The 16,483-nt window shown below is 39.3% G+C and overlaps 1 protein-coding gene across 1 annotated transcript in view; it reads left to right on the forward strand.

Annotated features, from left to right (window-relative positions):
* LOC120539128 (neurogenic locus notch homolog protein 1-like) overlaps positions 1–8,988 on the forward strand; it is a 68,313-nt gene extending 59,325 nt beyond the window's left edge. Inside the window, exons 22-25 of the mRNA XM_039768922.1 lie at positions 99–246; positions 6,628–6,725; positions 6,835–7,283; positions 8,257–8,988. Coding sequence (XP_039624856.1) covers positions 99–246; positions 6,628–6,725; positions 6,835–7,283; positions 8,257–8,764 — 1,203 coding nt within the window. The 3' untranslated portion in view covers positions 8,765–8,988. The remainder of the gene's footprint in view (positions 1–98; positions 247–6,627; positions 6,726–6,834; positions 7,284–8,256) is intronic.
* Positions 8,989–16,483: the final 7,495 nt, after the last annotated feature.

A 16,483-nucleotide genomic window follows, 5' to 3' on the forward strand; every position in this document is an offset into this window, starting at 1 on the left:
GTTTCACTTTTATCAAAGCCAAGCTCTGCTCTTCATGGAGACAACACTAAAAAGTACATCGATTTTTAACTGTGTGCCGTGCTTTTATTGTCTTTCAGACTCTTTTGCAGAAAGGCGTGCCAGATTTGAATGCTGAGGGACCAGACGGGGCCACACCACTGATTCTGGCTGTGAGGCTGTGCATGAACGACGTGGTGTCCCAGCTACTGAGTGCCGGGGCTGAAGTGAATGCTGCCGACCACCGAGGTGCTTCATGTCTCCAGTCTTTCTTTCTGTCTTCCTCGGTATTTACTCACCACCATCTCTATAGCTGTAAATCTAACCTCGGCTATTCTGTATGTCAGGAGGTTCAGTTGATGCTCTTCTGCTGGAGTCTTTCTGTATTTTCAGTTCAAGTGCTTAAGCTGGAGACTTCTGTCTTTCTACTTTAATGAAGTAAAGCTGGTTAGCTGTGCGATTTCTCAATCAAGTGGCAACAGTACTTGCTGCTGAATGTCATAGTTGAACCCTTTACAAATCAACGGAGCTCTAAAACCCAACCTATGGTCAGGACGGCAGTCAGCACTCTTGGTAGTTTCTGCCACCTTAGACAAGGCCTTTCTCTTGGCTGTTTTAGATCATGTATTTTTGTCTACTGTCTGCTTTTTCAGTGATGTCATGGCTGTATAATTCTGCCTATAGAGGAACACTTAATAACAGTGACTGTTTATTGAAAGTGGTGGAGGACACAAAGCAGGACTGAAATAATTCATAGACAGAATCAAATGCTGTAACTAAAATGGTGTGCTCACATTCTTTAAGAAATATTGAGAAATGTGTGCATCCATGAATAGATTTTACATCTTCACACTGAATTCTGCAGGGAGACACAGTCCATTAAGACAGGTTTGTTTTATTTTAACTGATTGTCTAATTCTTAAACAGAGTCCACAAACACACTCGCCCCAGAATGGACAACAGAACAGCAAACCATGCAAACATGAGAAATAAAAAAGAGAGGACTTAACAGAGTTATAATGATGATTTATAGGTTTACCGGGTCTTTATTGTCACCTGGACAGAGTACGGTGATATCCTTACTTGCATGTGCTAGTCAACATCCAAAACAATACCACTCTTTGGTGCCATGATTAGTAATGTGTTAAAACAAAGATGTGCCCAGGCACAGGAAGGCAGCACATCATCAATACAACAGCCAGATGGACGAGTTTCTCATCTACTGCCAAGTTCTTAGATCTTCAGCGGGTTCAGAAACAAGGCCTCAAGGCTTGAACAGCCAATGAATTTCATAAAGGTATCATTGATATTTTAAGCATGGTGACATGATGAATGTGTTAGCTGCCCTTTTTATCATATTATTTAAGCACTGCTTATAAGAATTAGTCCGATAAAGGATAAAGTACCAGCAGCCATACCACGTGCACTTCAGAAGAGAAGTTTTGGTCTCCAGGCTACAAAAAGGACATAGCAGCACTAGAAAAGGTCCAGAGAAGAGCGACTAGGCTGATTCCAGGTCTACAGGGGTTGAATTATGAGGAAAGATTAAAAGAGCTGAGCCTATACAGTTTAAGCAAAAGAAGATTAAGAGGTGACATGATTGAAGTATTTAAAATTATGAAGGGAATTAGTACAGTGGATCGAGACTTGTATTTTAAAATTAGTTCATCAAGAACACGGGGACACAGTTGGAAACTTGTTAAGGGTAAATTTCACACAAACATTAGGAAGTTTTTCTTCACACAAAGAATGATAGACACTTGGAATAAGTTACCAAGTAGTGTGGTAGACAGTAAGACGTTAGAGACTTTCAAAACTCGACTTGATGTTTTCTTGGAGGAAGCAAGTGGATAGGACTGGCGAGCTTTGTTGGGCTGAATGGCCTGTTCTCGTCTAGATTGTTCTAATTCTAATTCTAATTCTAATTCTAAAGTGTGTTTGGGCCTGGCCAGCACTTGGATGGGTGACAATTTGGAGAATAAGTTTGGATTGCTGCTGTTAGAGGAGCTGGTGAGGCCAGTAAGGTCTATGTGTCTACCCCAGTGCAATGACAGGGACACTGTGCTGTAAAAATGGTACAGTCCTTCAGATTAGACGTAAAACCAAAGTCCTGACTCTCTGTAGTCATAAAAGATCCTTTGGGCATCCTTCATAAAGAGCAGGGGGTATCCCGAAGTCCTGGCTAAATTGCCCTCCTCAGCCTAGTCATACAGGACCCCAAATCATCCCTTGTCAGTAACTGGCCATGTGTCTCGCACCGCTTCACCACCTAATAGCTCATGTGTGGTTAGTGCACAAAAATGGCTGCCATCACATTATCCAGGGGAATGCCGCACATTAGTGATGGTTGAAGTGGCTGCCCAATCACTTTGGAAAGGGCTTTACAATGTAACAAATTATTATTATTATTATTATTATTAGATGCTTTTTGCTCTTGTCTGTAAGCAGGACATTCTAGCATATAACACAATCGCAAGCCTGACCTTCAGCTCTGTATTCTTTTTTAGTTTTTCTCTGGATGTTTAAATTGCAAAAAGGTCTGGTCTTGTTAGGTTAAAGCACATTCTCAATAATGTCTGAACATTCATAGTAAAAGCTAAAATACTTTTTGGACTCACATATTAAGCTAAATCTAACTCAATACATCACAAATGACATATACATCTGCATAATGATTTAAAGTGTAAATCTCAGTGATGTTTTAATTGTTCATATCACACCTATGACCCTATTTGCTGTACACTTCACACTTATCCAAATGGTGTCTGCCAGAGAAGATTTCATAGCAGTAGAGTGTTGTACCGTGTTAGCCATAGATTGATACAGGAGAAAGTAGGGTGAAATGACACCTTTTATTGGCTAACTAAATAGATTACAAATGCAAGCTTTCGAGGCAGCTAAGGCCCCTTCATCAGGCAAGATGTCACAAAGAAACTGAAAAATACTCCAGCTTATATTGGGACAGCAAAGGGATTTTTTTCTTTCGTCTCAACAACCTTTTTGTTCAAATGTTAGCAAAATGAATACACCTGAGATGAATTAACCCTGAAAGAAGAGAACAATGAACAAATAAAATATAGAGATAAGATAACCATCACTAGAGAAAGTCCTGCATTGTCTGTAAGAGAGGCCTCTGATGTAGTCAGCTGTTAGTCCACATATCTGGTCATAAAACTCTTGTCTCTATTCAGATCATTTGTAGAGTGTTGAATTTGAGCATAAGTTTGTATTCCCATTCTCTCCGCTCCTGTTTGGTCTTGAAATTACCTATAAGCACAGTGAACCTCAGATGCTTTATGCGGTGGCCATTACTGTTAAAGTACAGGACTTTCTCTAGTGATGGTCATCTTATCGCTACATTTTATTAGTTCATTGTTCTCTTCTTTCAGGGTTAATTCATCTCAGGTGTATTCATTTTGCTACTATTTGAACAAAAAGGTTGTTAAGATGAAAGAAAAAAAATCACTTTGTGAGTATTTTTCAGTTTCTTTGTGACATCTTGCCTGATGAAGGGGCCTTAGCTGCCTCGAAAACTTGCATTTGTAGTGAAGATTTCAGTAATACATGTGTTGCTTAGTTTCACCAAGTTGCAACATACTGTAACTTTGACCCCTTTAGCTCATTCAATTATAAAAAAAAAATAATAAAAAAATAAATGAGTTGTGCCGACAATGGCATTTTGCAATCATGATGTCATTTATGACTTAAAGCATTTCCAACATTCAGAGCAAATTTTCCATACAAGTATCTTCTTGTTATGTTTCTCCTAAATCTCTTGAATGGACATTAGTAAAGTACAAAAGGAGGACGCCACAAATGGTGGGTCCGAAAACTCTGATAGCTCATGAAACTCAACATAATATCAAACATAATTGTCACTCAACTCCATTTAAGTAAGTCTGGTGCAATCAAATTATTATTTAAACCAGTAAGTATAGGTTTAGTGTATATTAATGAATTCAGTTATACTTGTTTGGGAAATTTCCACAATGTCTCCTAACACTTTACTTTACAACAGTATTGCAGCAAAAGGCAGTTGAGATCAGTGAGAAATACATCGATGGATATTGCATGCACTTTAAGGTTTAAAGTATATACTGAGTATGATCAAATGTCTTCAATGCAATAAAATCTGTTTTTTACAGCAATTTCAGTTAATGAGCTACTTGGATTATATTGTAACATATGCTGAAAAAATGTAATAATATAATCAGAGTCAAAGCATGCATCCAATATAGACAAATTATTAGATACAGTTTACACAAATAGCATCAAGTATGCTGGACAATTACATGCTAGTAGATGGAAGACACAAGGCATTACATACTGTATACTACATTTGACCATTAAAGGACTACTCCCCTCAAAAATGATAACTTTTCTCTCAAGTACTCCCATAGGTTCTCAGTAATGATAACTGAGGAAAATTTTTTAATCTCATATGCTATCATAGGGAACAGAGACAACAAAGTTTCTGATACAATGGGTTTCATTGAACACCCAGCTTGAAAAAAATCAAATAATATCATTACATCCATAAATAAAAATGCTCATAAAATCCAAACCGCGTTCCATGCATTTCTGCTAAAATATTGTTAAATAAATCATTACCGGAAAATGCTCTTGCACACAAGAAAGAAGCATTTTCAAAGAGGACTGAGTTTTTGAGTTGAAGTCCCATCTCTCTCCTCATTCACTGCCCATTAAAACACAACTGCAGTGCTTTCAGGTTTTTAACAAGCGTTAGTGAGTTTGCACCAATGATGCGACCTTCTGCTTGTTGAAGCAAGTCAGGTATGTACAAATACGGGGTATAATTTCCACCTTGCTTTTCTTTACCTTTCAAATCACTGTTTTCATGCCTTTCTCAGACCATGCTTTGCAATGCTAACATCACATAAAGTACCTTAGTAGCCAATAAATAAGCTACTTCTAGGCAGGGCTCCTGACCAATGAATGACTGAATAACCGGGTCTTCAATTCAAAAGCTCAATTCCAATTAAACATGCTGTTCTCTCATGTTTGAGAGTATTTTTCAGAATTGGTTAGAAGATTTCTTAAATTGCAATTTTTTTAATGTAAAGCTATTAGTTTTAAATTAGTATTTCATCTACAATGTTAAATTTCATAAAAATTTCTTAACCTGAGAAATGTTTGTGAGTGGAATAAGTCCATACTTTTCAAGTTGCACATGGAACCAAAAGTCTTGAATGAAGAATTTAAATAAATATATCTTAGCACCTAAAAAAGTACACTCTATGAGAAAACTTTGGAGTCATAGTGGACTTAACACTGTCAATGGCCAGACAGTGTTCAGAAGCCATTAAGAAGGCAAACAGAATGTTAGGTTATATAGCACCGTGATGTGTGGAGTACAAGTCCAAGGAGGTTATGCTCAACCTTTATAAGGCACTGGTGAGGCCTCATCTTGAGGATTGTGTGCAGTTTTGTTCTCCAGGCTACAAAAAGGACACAGCAGCACTAGAAAAGGTCCAGAGAAGAGCGACTAGGCTGATTCCAGGGCTACAAGGGATTATAAAGAAAGAGTCTTTTCGGTTTAAGCAAAAGAATATTAAGAGGTGACATGGTTGAAGTGTTTAAAATTATGAAGGAAATTAGTAGAAAGGTTCAAGAATTTTATTCTAAAATTTATTTCATCAAGAACAAGGAGACACAGTTGGAAACTTGTTTAGGTAAATTTCGCACAAACATTAGGATTTTTTTCTTTACACAGAGAACCATAAACACATAGTGTGGTTTTGTAATAAGAAGGTTATTTTTGCCAATTTCATTTGTGAAAGTTATTTCACAAGGCCATACAATTCAACTGAGAGAGAGGACAGCCAAAGATGGACAAATAACAGCTGTAAATTATGTTAGATTAACAGAGGGTGTGTGTTAGGAGCTCGCAAGCAGGTTATTTTTAAAAAAGTGCTGATGTCTGTGTGAACAAACCCAGAGTCTGTGATAAATGATGAGAATAGGTAAAGACATTTATAACCACCTAATGCTCTGGTATTCACCCATATTTCACATGAATGTGAGAGTTTATAATGACCAGCATCCAGCACAACGTCGGAAGCAACCTAGGCAGACGACATTCCTCACTGGATGGGACATCTGTGTGTCAGCTTTTACCCACTTAGCTGAGATGCCCCTCTGCTTCTCTCCAGCTTATATTTATATTTTATTTATATATATATATTTATATATAAATGGAATGAAATGTTACATTTAAAGCAAGATAAATACATATACAGTACCTTTTTTTGTACCATATTTCTCTCTTATAATTATTTTCTACCATGAGTACAAAGGAGATGGTATTGGCTCTAGTCAATTCTGCATTAAGAAACATGTCCCAGGGAGAAAGAGCGCTCCCTACTGGATACAGGTAGACCGTAGGACTTTAGGGACTTTCAAAACTAGACTTCATGTCATTTTGGAAGAATTAAGTGGATGGGACTGGTGAGCTTTGTTGGACTGAATGACCTGTTCTTGTCTAGATTGAAATAATCTTTTGGGGTTGCCCATGCAGCCCTTCCTCATACTCACGTCCCCTACAGCACAGTAAGTTGATTTTATCTAAACTATCCCATTTTATTCTTTTATTTTTGTTCATTATTTTAGGTCGCACAGCTCTACACTGGGCCTCGGCAGTGAATAACTTGCCTGCTGCTCGCTACTTGGTGGGAAAGGCAGCTGTCATCGACCTCCAGGATTCCAAGGTCAGAGAAGTTGGCCATCATTAGGCAGTAGGCAAGAAGTTGACTCATTCACTGAAATCAACTACAAGGTCAGATCACTCTAATTGCCATCTTATTATCTCTACCACAGGGGGAAACAGCTCTCTTCTTGGCTACCAGAGAGGGAAGTTATGACACAGCAAAGTTTCTCCTCCAGAAGGGAGCTAATCAAGAGCTGCCAAACTATTATGGATGGCGACCTCGTCATGTAGCTCAGGAGCGCTCCCATCATGACATCCTTAAGCTGCTTCTTGTTGCTTCTGCAGGGCATGTCCTTAGTACAAAGGGTTCAACGAATAACAATAAGAACAGAAAGGATCCACGGTATGGAGTTTATGGAGGCCCTGGGCCATGGCGTGAAGGAAGCACTCCTTACATGCCTCCCCAACTAGTCCACATGAGCCATCACTACCCAGACGATTTCAATGAAATGGAGAATGGGCGGCCATATAACATTTATGGCAGAAGTGCCTCATTTTCTGGAGTTGCGGGCTATCGTCAAAACAGTATCAGCCATGGAATGAGAGGCCAAAGTCGTGAGTAAGTACTTGATGGTAAATTAGAGGAATCAGTAAGACCTTGAGTTATTAGGGTACCTTTATTAAAAATCACTCTTAAATTCTGAATTAGTGAGGATGGCTGCAATGTGGGTACTACTGCTAGCCCTGCACTCCACATTCCTATATAAAGTTTGCATATTTCCATGTTTCTATATGGGCTTTCTCCCTGTTCCATACCACATCTTAAAGATTTGCATGTTAGGATGATTGATAATACTATATTAATCTAATATAATTGATGAATAAAGTAAAGTAACTGTGCGTGTGTGTGTGTCTGTGTGAATGAAGGTGCCTCTGGTGGAGTGCAGTTCCATGCAGGTTCCATTCTTGTTTGAGCTCAATGCAGCTGATGGAAGCTCCTGAAGGTCTGGCAAAATGAATACTCATATACGTTCAGGGGCAACTCGCCGAAAAGATAACTTGGCAACATCCTTTACCAATGAGGTAATAGTTAGGTTCAAAGAGATTTTTTTATGATATTTAAATGACAGCGTAGGACGCCGTAAAATCCACAGAATCACCTGCTTTATAAGAGTCCCAAAACGTTGAGAGTAAAAATATTCCTTAAGCCGTACTCGCAGGTCACCTTTTGTATTCTAAATAACATTATCATATGATAACAAGCAATACAATTTATGTAAAGGATTAGCAATTTTCGTTGCAGAAGATAATGTAAGATAGAGTTTGTTCCATCTGCAGAATAAAGTTCATTCGTCAATTATATAAATTTATTTTCAACATTTTAAATCACGTTGTCATTTAAATATAATAAAAAAATCCCTTTGAACCTAACTATTACCTAACTGGTAAAGGATGTCGCCAAGTTGTTTCTTCGCCAAATTGTCTTGTGCCGAGTTGTTTTTTGCCAAGTTGACTGCTGCCCAGTTGCCACCAAATCACTTGTATAAGATAGTAGAAGATTATTAAAATGGTTATTTCTGTTTTTCCTACAGTAATCGTGTGACTCTCAGAGGAGGCCGTATCTCACCACATCAATGGCACTACCAGTACAATCAATCAATGATGGCTATGGTGACACCACAGATCCACACCAAATCAACACATTCCATCGACACTGTTCAAGAAGTGACGTCAGAAGCAGAGGAGGAAGCTCGAAACAGCCCCTCAGCAGCCAGACACGAGAAACAAGAACTATCACAGACAACCACAGCCCGCTCCCTTCAGCCTTCCCAGGTGCCAATACACCCAGTCGAGAGGCAAAGGTCTTTTTCTTGCTCTCAGCATATGCTGCGGCACTATAATATTAGCCCTGTGCCGGCCATCCAACAGCCAGCACCCTTTGGAATTTCTACCTCCACACCTCTAAAATCAAATGTTAAGGAAAAAACAGCACCCCCTTCTGAACTTCCAAAGCAAAGAGAGAAAAGCTCTGGCCTACAGAACAATGATAATATCAGCTCCCTCAACAATGTCTCTGAAGGTGGGGTCAGCGTGAAGTAACCTGCTGGTACTGATCAGCTCATGATGCCATGTAAATAGAAATCAGCGTTGGGACTCTGGCCTTATTCCTCATAGCAGATTTAATTCAGAAACATTTCTCACCTTTCAAGTTTCACTGAATGAACTGTTAGCCATACTGCTGTAGAGTCGCTGTTACTTAATTTGTGTATAATGACCTCTACATATGTTCTTTTTATAATTTATTAAAATTATTTAATGACATATTTAATGTGCAGTAGACAGTTATGCTCAAGTGAACCTGTCCTCATACTTAATGTTCATGAAGAAGAACATACATTTACAAAAAAAGTGGAAACATTCAGTCCATTGAGTTTGGTTTTGTTAATTAAAAGTTAAGTTGCTTCAGTATGTCATGCAAATACTGTTTAAACATTGATAAGGCTTCCACTGCAAAGCACGAAAGTACTGCACTATTGAATACGTAAAAGACACACATGTATTCATTTGGGACAACTAAGCTATTAACTAAACAGACAAGTTTGATGGACTGAATTGCATGCTTGAAGCAACGGGTGTACAAGTTTAAAATAACAATACTTAGCTATTATCTAGTAAACGTGACCAGTTTTACAGTAGGAACTGTATATATTGAAATACAATACATGCTTATTTAAGCTAGAAATAAAACCTATATAAAGTTTTCTGATACTTTTCAAAAAGGTTTAAGATGTAACTAGCAATTTCAGACAGAAACTAAAATAGTATAGCAGATCTCCATTAACCTGGGTAGAACTGCAGGCTCACTCATTGTCTACATGACACATATTCTCTTTTGAGTTTTCCATGGATACAACAAATCCCACCCATCCCAAATATGTGCATATCAGTGGGTGTGTTCAAAAGTGGACTCTCCAATGAACTGATGGCCCACACAAGACTGTTCATCGCCACTGACCTTCCATCCATCCATCCATCCATCCTCTTCCGCTTATCCGAGGTCGGGTCGCGGGGCAGCAGCTTAAGCAGAGAGGCCCAGACTTCCCTCTCCCCGGCCACTTCTTCCAGCTCTTCCGGGAGAATCCCAAGGCGTTCCCAGGCCAGCCAGGAGATATAGTCCCTCCAGCGTGTCCTGGGTCTTCCCCGGGGCCTCCTCCCGGTTGGACGTGCCTGGAACACCTCACCAGGGAGGCGTCGCCTTCGGCCACCACCCAACTCACACTGCACCCAACCTCCTTGACCCCTCCCATAGGTGGTGAGCCCATGGGGAGGAGGACCCACGTTACCTCTTCGGGCTGTGCCTGACCGAGCCCCATGGGTGCAGGCCCGGCCACCAGGCGCTCGCCATCGAGCCCCACCTCCAGGCCTGGCTCCAAAGGGGGGCCCCGGTGACCCGCGTCCGGGCAAGGAAAAACGTCGTCCACAGTTTTTATTTTTCATTGGAGGTTTATTGAACCCCTCTTTGTCTCATCCCTCACCTAGGACCAGTTTGCCTTGGGTGGCCCTACCAGGGGCATAAAGCCCCGGACAACATAGCTCCTAGGATCATTGGGACACGCAAACCCCTCCACCACGATAAGGTAACGGTTCAAGGAGGAGAATGACCTTCCTAAAGAAGTAAATGGGTTTGAAAAATGGATGGATGGAGAGATAGCTACAGTATGTGCAGGTAAGGTTAGTTAGCTACTCTGGTGTGCTGTAAGTGACTGTGTGGGTACGCGCCCTGCAAAGAACTGCAGCTTCATCCAGGGCTGGTTATTGCCTTGCACCATACAGTCCCAGGGTAGTCACTGGCTCCTTGTAACCCTGTCATGAAAATTCATGGGCACCCAATAAGTTTAGTCTCCCTGTAGTGGAGAGCCTTTCAGTTCACTACCTTACACTGTAACATGGATCTTTTGTTAAATAACCAAGTTTGCAGTTGATTATGTGAGCACTACGTTCCCAAACACTCGCTCAGTAGCCCAGCAATTTGTACTCTTGAATTGTTGCACACTACCACAACATAAAAAAATCAAAACGGCTTTATGTCCTACAGAGATATTTATCAAATGAAACATAAGCCTCTAAAAGTTTTATGTTTAATTAAACATGAACAACTTCATTTTTATGATACCTAAACTACAATATTATCCACAACTGATTTAAGTATTTCATATTTAAAGATTTCAGTCTGAATCACTTATATAAATTCAAAAGAGCAATAATCACAGTATTTTAGTAGCTTTAAATTAAGGTCATTCAGAAAAATATTCCTTGTTCATAACAAAAACAGTTCTATGCGTACACCAGTTTTGTACCACCTACACACTGCTTTATGATTCCCTGCCACTTAACTGCTTACTAGCCAATGCCAGTAATGCCAACTTATATATAAAGTTTGTGAAAATTTAAAATACTGTGATTATTGCTCTTTTGAATTTATATAAGTGATTCAGACTGAAATCTTTAAATATGAAATACTTAATCAGTTGTGGATAATATTGTAGACCTCAAGGTATACAATAATCAAATACTTTTATCGCATTTCATCCTGTAAACCGATATTGTCTGCCATCAGAACCATAATGAATAACCGTTTCGCTGTCTTTATTAGCTTACCCGTTATACACAATAAAATAACCTGGATTTTAGTTGCTAGGGTCTTCCCAATCACCTTTTTTTAAATTAGACATTTGTTAGTTTCCATTCTTTAACATGTTCCCCAGTATTGCTATTTAACAAGGATGCAATAAGCGTTGTCCATGTCTCCAGGGTCATCAATAGTAGTGGTGCTTTGTGTGGCTGGTCCACTTACTCACCATTTCACCCTGGTCACGTTTGTAACAACACAGCCCTTCAGTACTCTGAATTTACTTTCTTCCTTGTTCACTGCTACCTTCCATATCCTATCTCACTGTGCAGCCGATAAGATGTTTTTTAAGCCCTGGCCCCTTGCTATTTGCTGCCATTTCTTGTAATCATTTCCAGGGTTCTTCGTGACCTCATGAAGTCCAAGGGTTGTACAAATAGAACTCTCCCTCCACACCATCCCACCACAACAATGCTAGGAGAACCTGCATCCCAAGTCAGCCATAAAGTTAAACCAGTGAGGATTGGAAAGCAATAAAGTCACTTGCCTTGAACTGTAACATACCATGCCGTGTCATGAATACTTTGCCCTCCAGTAGCTTGGGAAACTCCACAAAGGGTAACAGAATTTCTCACACTTGGCTTGAGAACCGGAGTGCTACATTTACCTGATGGCAGCACCCTCTGCTGGAGAGAAAAGGTGTCACTGCCTAAGCTCAATCTTCTCTATCTCTTCTCTATATATAAAATCTTCATTTGGATCTTGATCTTTGTCCACAAATGAATTAGAAGAAGCAGCACTAGATGGCAGTAGAGAGACAGCTAAAACATAGGCATTGCATTAAGAATCTCCTCCAAGCCTATACTACTGAAGACTGTAGTACGCCAGTCACACCTCAAAACACAGACATTCAAACTAAACAGATTGTTGCGTTTTAAATTAACTAGAGATCTTCATTTAGATCTTGATCTTTGTTTGTCCGCGAATTCCACGCATGCGTAGACCACCTTCCAGTTTAGTACATTCGTTGTTACTCACGGATGTCAACAATGTGCTGGAATAACGAAAGAGGTGGTGGAATGTGTTACGCTGGTTAGCTCCTGAGGCCTGGTTAGAGAATGAGATTGCTGAAGATAAAAGGTACGTGTCTACATAACATATGAATGAAAGAAAGACAGTGGGTAAAATGAATGACAACGTAACAGCACGTTACGGAAATTATTATTGTTACGTTGTAGCCGGCGAGTGCTGAGCGTCTCACAGTTGTACCATGGCTTGCTCACATGTCAGTGAAGTGATCCCTATTTATGCTTTAAAGAGCCTGGATACCGATGTGTCCCCCTTTTATAACCATTGCTCAGTGTATATTGCCTTACTCTTTAGATTGCCACAAAGCAACCTGCGAGATTGGAGAAAGGTTGAGAAGACATCGTGAGAGGAAATGATAGCATCGTGAAAATGAGACAGACTGTGAACGGACAGAAGCAGAAATGCTCCTATACCACCACATAATTACTATTCGGACAGTGATTCCAAGTAGGCCGTTCCTATCGAATCAATGTCCAAGGGTTTTCTTTTGTAATTTTGTTTCCCTTATAAAAAATCATAATGCTGTGTGACGAAGGGCCCAGTTCACGACTGGCAGCCGCGTTTAAACAGGGAGCCCTTCACAGACAAGTTTAACACACGCAATGTAGTTGGGCGCACATAGCTAGTTCCTTTAATATTTTCTTTAGCTACTAGTATCTTACTGTACTTTTGCCATTGGGGTTTTTAATATAGGTGGCACAATAGTCCGTACTTCTGCCTCATGGATCCATTACCATGAATTCAAATGCTGCTCCATGCCAGCACAGGGTTTGTAAGTTTTTCCTGGGTCTGCACTGCTTTACTCTGTATATTTTAATTTTGCTGTCACAGCCCAAAGATACTCATATTAGGTTAACTGATGACTGGGTGTATTACATGCGTCTGTGAATGCACCCGACGTTACTGAAATTGGCTGCAGATCCCAGCATCCTCAAACTGAATGCTACACCCTGTATGAAGTTCTTAAAACAGTAGTTATTATCTCCTCCTTCAATGCTCTCCTGTGGTCCTGTGCCCTCATCACTACAATCCTGAAGGATTTTAAATGTACTTGCAAATGTAAATCATTTTATAGGATTTGCAGAGGAAATAGTGGATTAATCAGGTTCAATAATGTGTAAATGGATGGTAATTTAAGCCTATTAGCTCTCTCCATGCCTCCATTTCTTTGGGTAGCTTAAAATTACTTTGGAGTTATTTCAGTAAGCAACATGCTTTTCTAAAACCTATCAAGTGCCTTGGGAGGTCTGCCCAACTTTGCACCGTTGGCATTTCTGCAATCGATTTTTCTAGCACAGTCAGAAGCTCTCAGCTGCTCTAAACTCCCAAGAAATACGTCCAACGACAATACCACTAGACCTCTGCCCAACTTTATCTAGCTTCTTGCTTTCCTACATGACTCTCTCAGTTAAGAACAAATCACTTGTACACCCTTGGATTCTCTGGCTGTGTCTGAGTATTGCTTATAGATCATATAGTAACTTACAAAAGTTTAGTAAGTGAAAACTTTACTCTGTCCTAGACTCTGTTTTTCACAGAGAGATAATGTAGCTATTTAGCAAAAAAATGGAATATTACTTAAACACCCAATTTATATCTGATACACTTTATTGTGTATCCAACCATTTTCTTTTTTATGCACTTCACCACCATGAGGTAGAAAATCATTATACAAACTAAACTATCATTTTAATCTGCTCCAAATGTAATAATGGCACACGTGCAACACAGGGGAAATATTCTCTCTTATGAGTAATTAAACAAATATAGCCACTGAGATTTGAATCCTAGTCCCACAGTGTTAGGGCCTCAATGACGGGCAACTCTCTAAAAATGTCTTTACTGCCAACCAATATGAGGTAAACAGAAAGTAAATTACTATGCAATGGGGGACTGAGCCCAGGTCGCCAATTTTAAAACTCTATCTCCTGTTAAAGAATCGCAGACACAGGCATGTAATCATTCTTTGCAATTAGAAATAAAAAATCTTAGAATTGCATGCTAAACTAAATTATAACTTGAATTTGCCATAAATAAATATCAAATGTATAATGTCTTTTCATGCATCACATCTCCTGCAAAGTCAAAGACAGATTTTGAATTTCTTTGACACCAAGACAAGTTTCTTTTAACACTGTATCATTTAGAGCTTAAATGGAAATATACTTAAGCATAGAAAAAGTGTAGGTAAGGACCATGTATAAAAATGGTTAAAAGTTAATGTACAGCTACGATTTCCTATTTTAAAGCTAAACCTTAATCTCAAATGAAAAATGCATTCTTTCCCTATATTCCTTTTGGTTGGAACAATAGTTTAAAATTAGAAACATTACAAACACAAAGAAAACTAATCAGTTACTTGAGGAAATTCATTTCCTCTCAATGTATACAGAATTGTGCCAAGTAGGCCATAGGGAGGGAACTCAACAGCAAAATTTAAGTTAAAATATTACAATCTGGAAAGTGAATTTGATCATGGCAGCCAACATGTTTTGGCCATTGGCTTTCTATAGAGGTTCTGTTTGTATGGTGTAACATTCATCGATTATCCCCTTACACGCTGAACAGCCTCTCATCATTTCACATTTGGATGGAATGGCCTCGATTCACTGGTGAGCTTGTTCACTGATTCAATTTGCCAAAACGTTTTTCACAGTGAATATGCTGCATTTAGACAAGCATTTGTTTCCCAGTACCCTACGATGCTTTGTGAGGCCAGCGAGACTTCACAGAGCTGTTACATCCATACGCAGAACTTCAGTGCATACGTGCTGCGAGTTCACTGCCCGATCTGCTTCACGTATGAGTGATGGCACAACCCAATCAATACTCCAGCAGGATTTTCATCCTGCATGTATAAAAAAATAAAGAAAACCTGCAGTATTTTCATTTGAGGGGTACATTAGCTGACCATAATGAGAATATGAGGACTACCACTGGATATAAAATACTGAAATCTTGTGCTCACTCACTCGCCACCCCCTAGCACCACACGGCTATTATGTGCATAATTAGCCATGCACCACAGCTACGGGTCAAAACAAGCCATAAATGAGCCCTCCTCCTTAGATCAGAGAACACAGGAGACCCTGTGAAATAATAATAACAAAAGACTTATTTCCATTTACAAGAAGTTTCTATCCTCTTGATAGACCAGAAACAGACATTCTAGTTGTGTCTGGAACTGCAACTTCAAACAATGGAATGAGCCGGTCCCACAACTCCTACTTTGTGGTGTGTGACCCGCTGTTGTATTTTGTTTGCGTTGTCATTCCATCTGCATCTTTTGTTGTTTGGGGAATGGTGGCACAGTGATTAGCACTGCTGTTTCACAGCTGTCATAATGTTTGGCGACAACAATCAATCCAGCGTAGTTGCCAGACACTTTCCTAGACCTCAAGCACATGTAAAACACCACTGTACCATTAAAATCCACTCAAAACGAGCTCAGTTTCTCATTCCCCATTGACTTCAAAGCATTTAATGGAGTTTGGCAAAGTTCTTGAACATTTTTGAAATTTCAATAAACTCGCTGCAAAGCAAATTCTGCAGGGTTTTCTCGTTGCTGTTCCTTATATTTTGGCTCATTTAGGTGTCATTTAAATTGACAAAGAATATCACCAGCTGTAATCATGTTACATCTGTTAGTCCCAGTTATTTTCTTCTAAGCAATCTTGCCATTTTTTGATGGAATAATAAAGGTTAATTTTAGAAGGGTAGATGAAGATGGACTGGAGGATATCCTGGGCTTCAGTGGAAGCACTCCCACCATTTCTGGTTGAAGCTCATAAATTTCTGCTACAACGTTTGTGAAAAATACCTAACTGAGGCGTATTTTTTAACTTTTGATTTTAACTTTTGACAAACAGGCCATTAAATTGGGGGTTAATTTAGTAAATACTAAAGGAGATAAGCCAAGATTTAGCCCAAAAATAAATAGTACACTGAAAAGTTCAAAATTTAAACAGTGACATAGTCAAAAATATGGCAAATGCAGTATTACATTATTATATAAAGCTAGGATTTGAAAACTTACTGGTTGTAAATTAAATTCTCAACAAGTTACATTTACTCTACATTCTTCACAACAGACAAAGAGA

This window comes from Polypterus senegalus, chromosome 11 (genome assembly GCF_016835505.1).
Source record: "Polypterus senegalus isolate Bchr_013 chromosome 11, ASM1683550v1, whole genome shotgun sequence".
Classification (NCBI taxonomy): Eukaryota; Metazoa; Chordata; class Cladistia; order Polypteriformes; family Polypteridae; genus Polypterus; species Polypterus senegalus.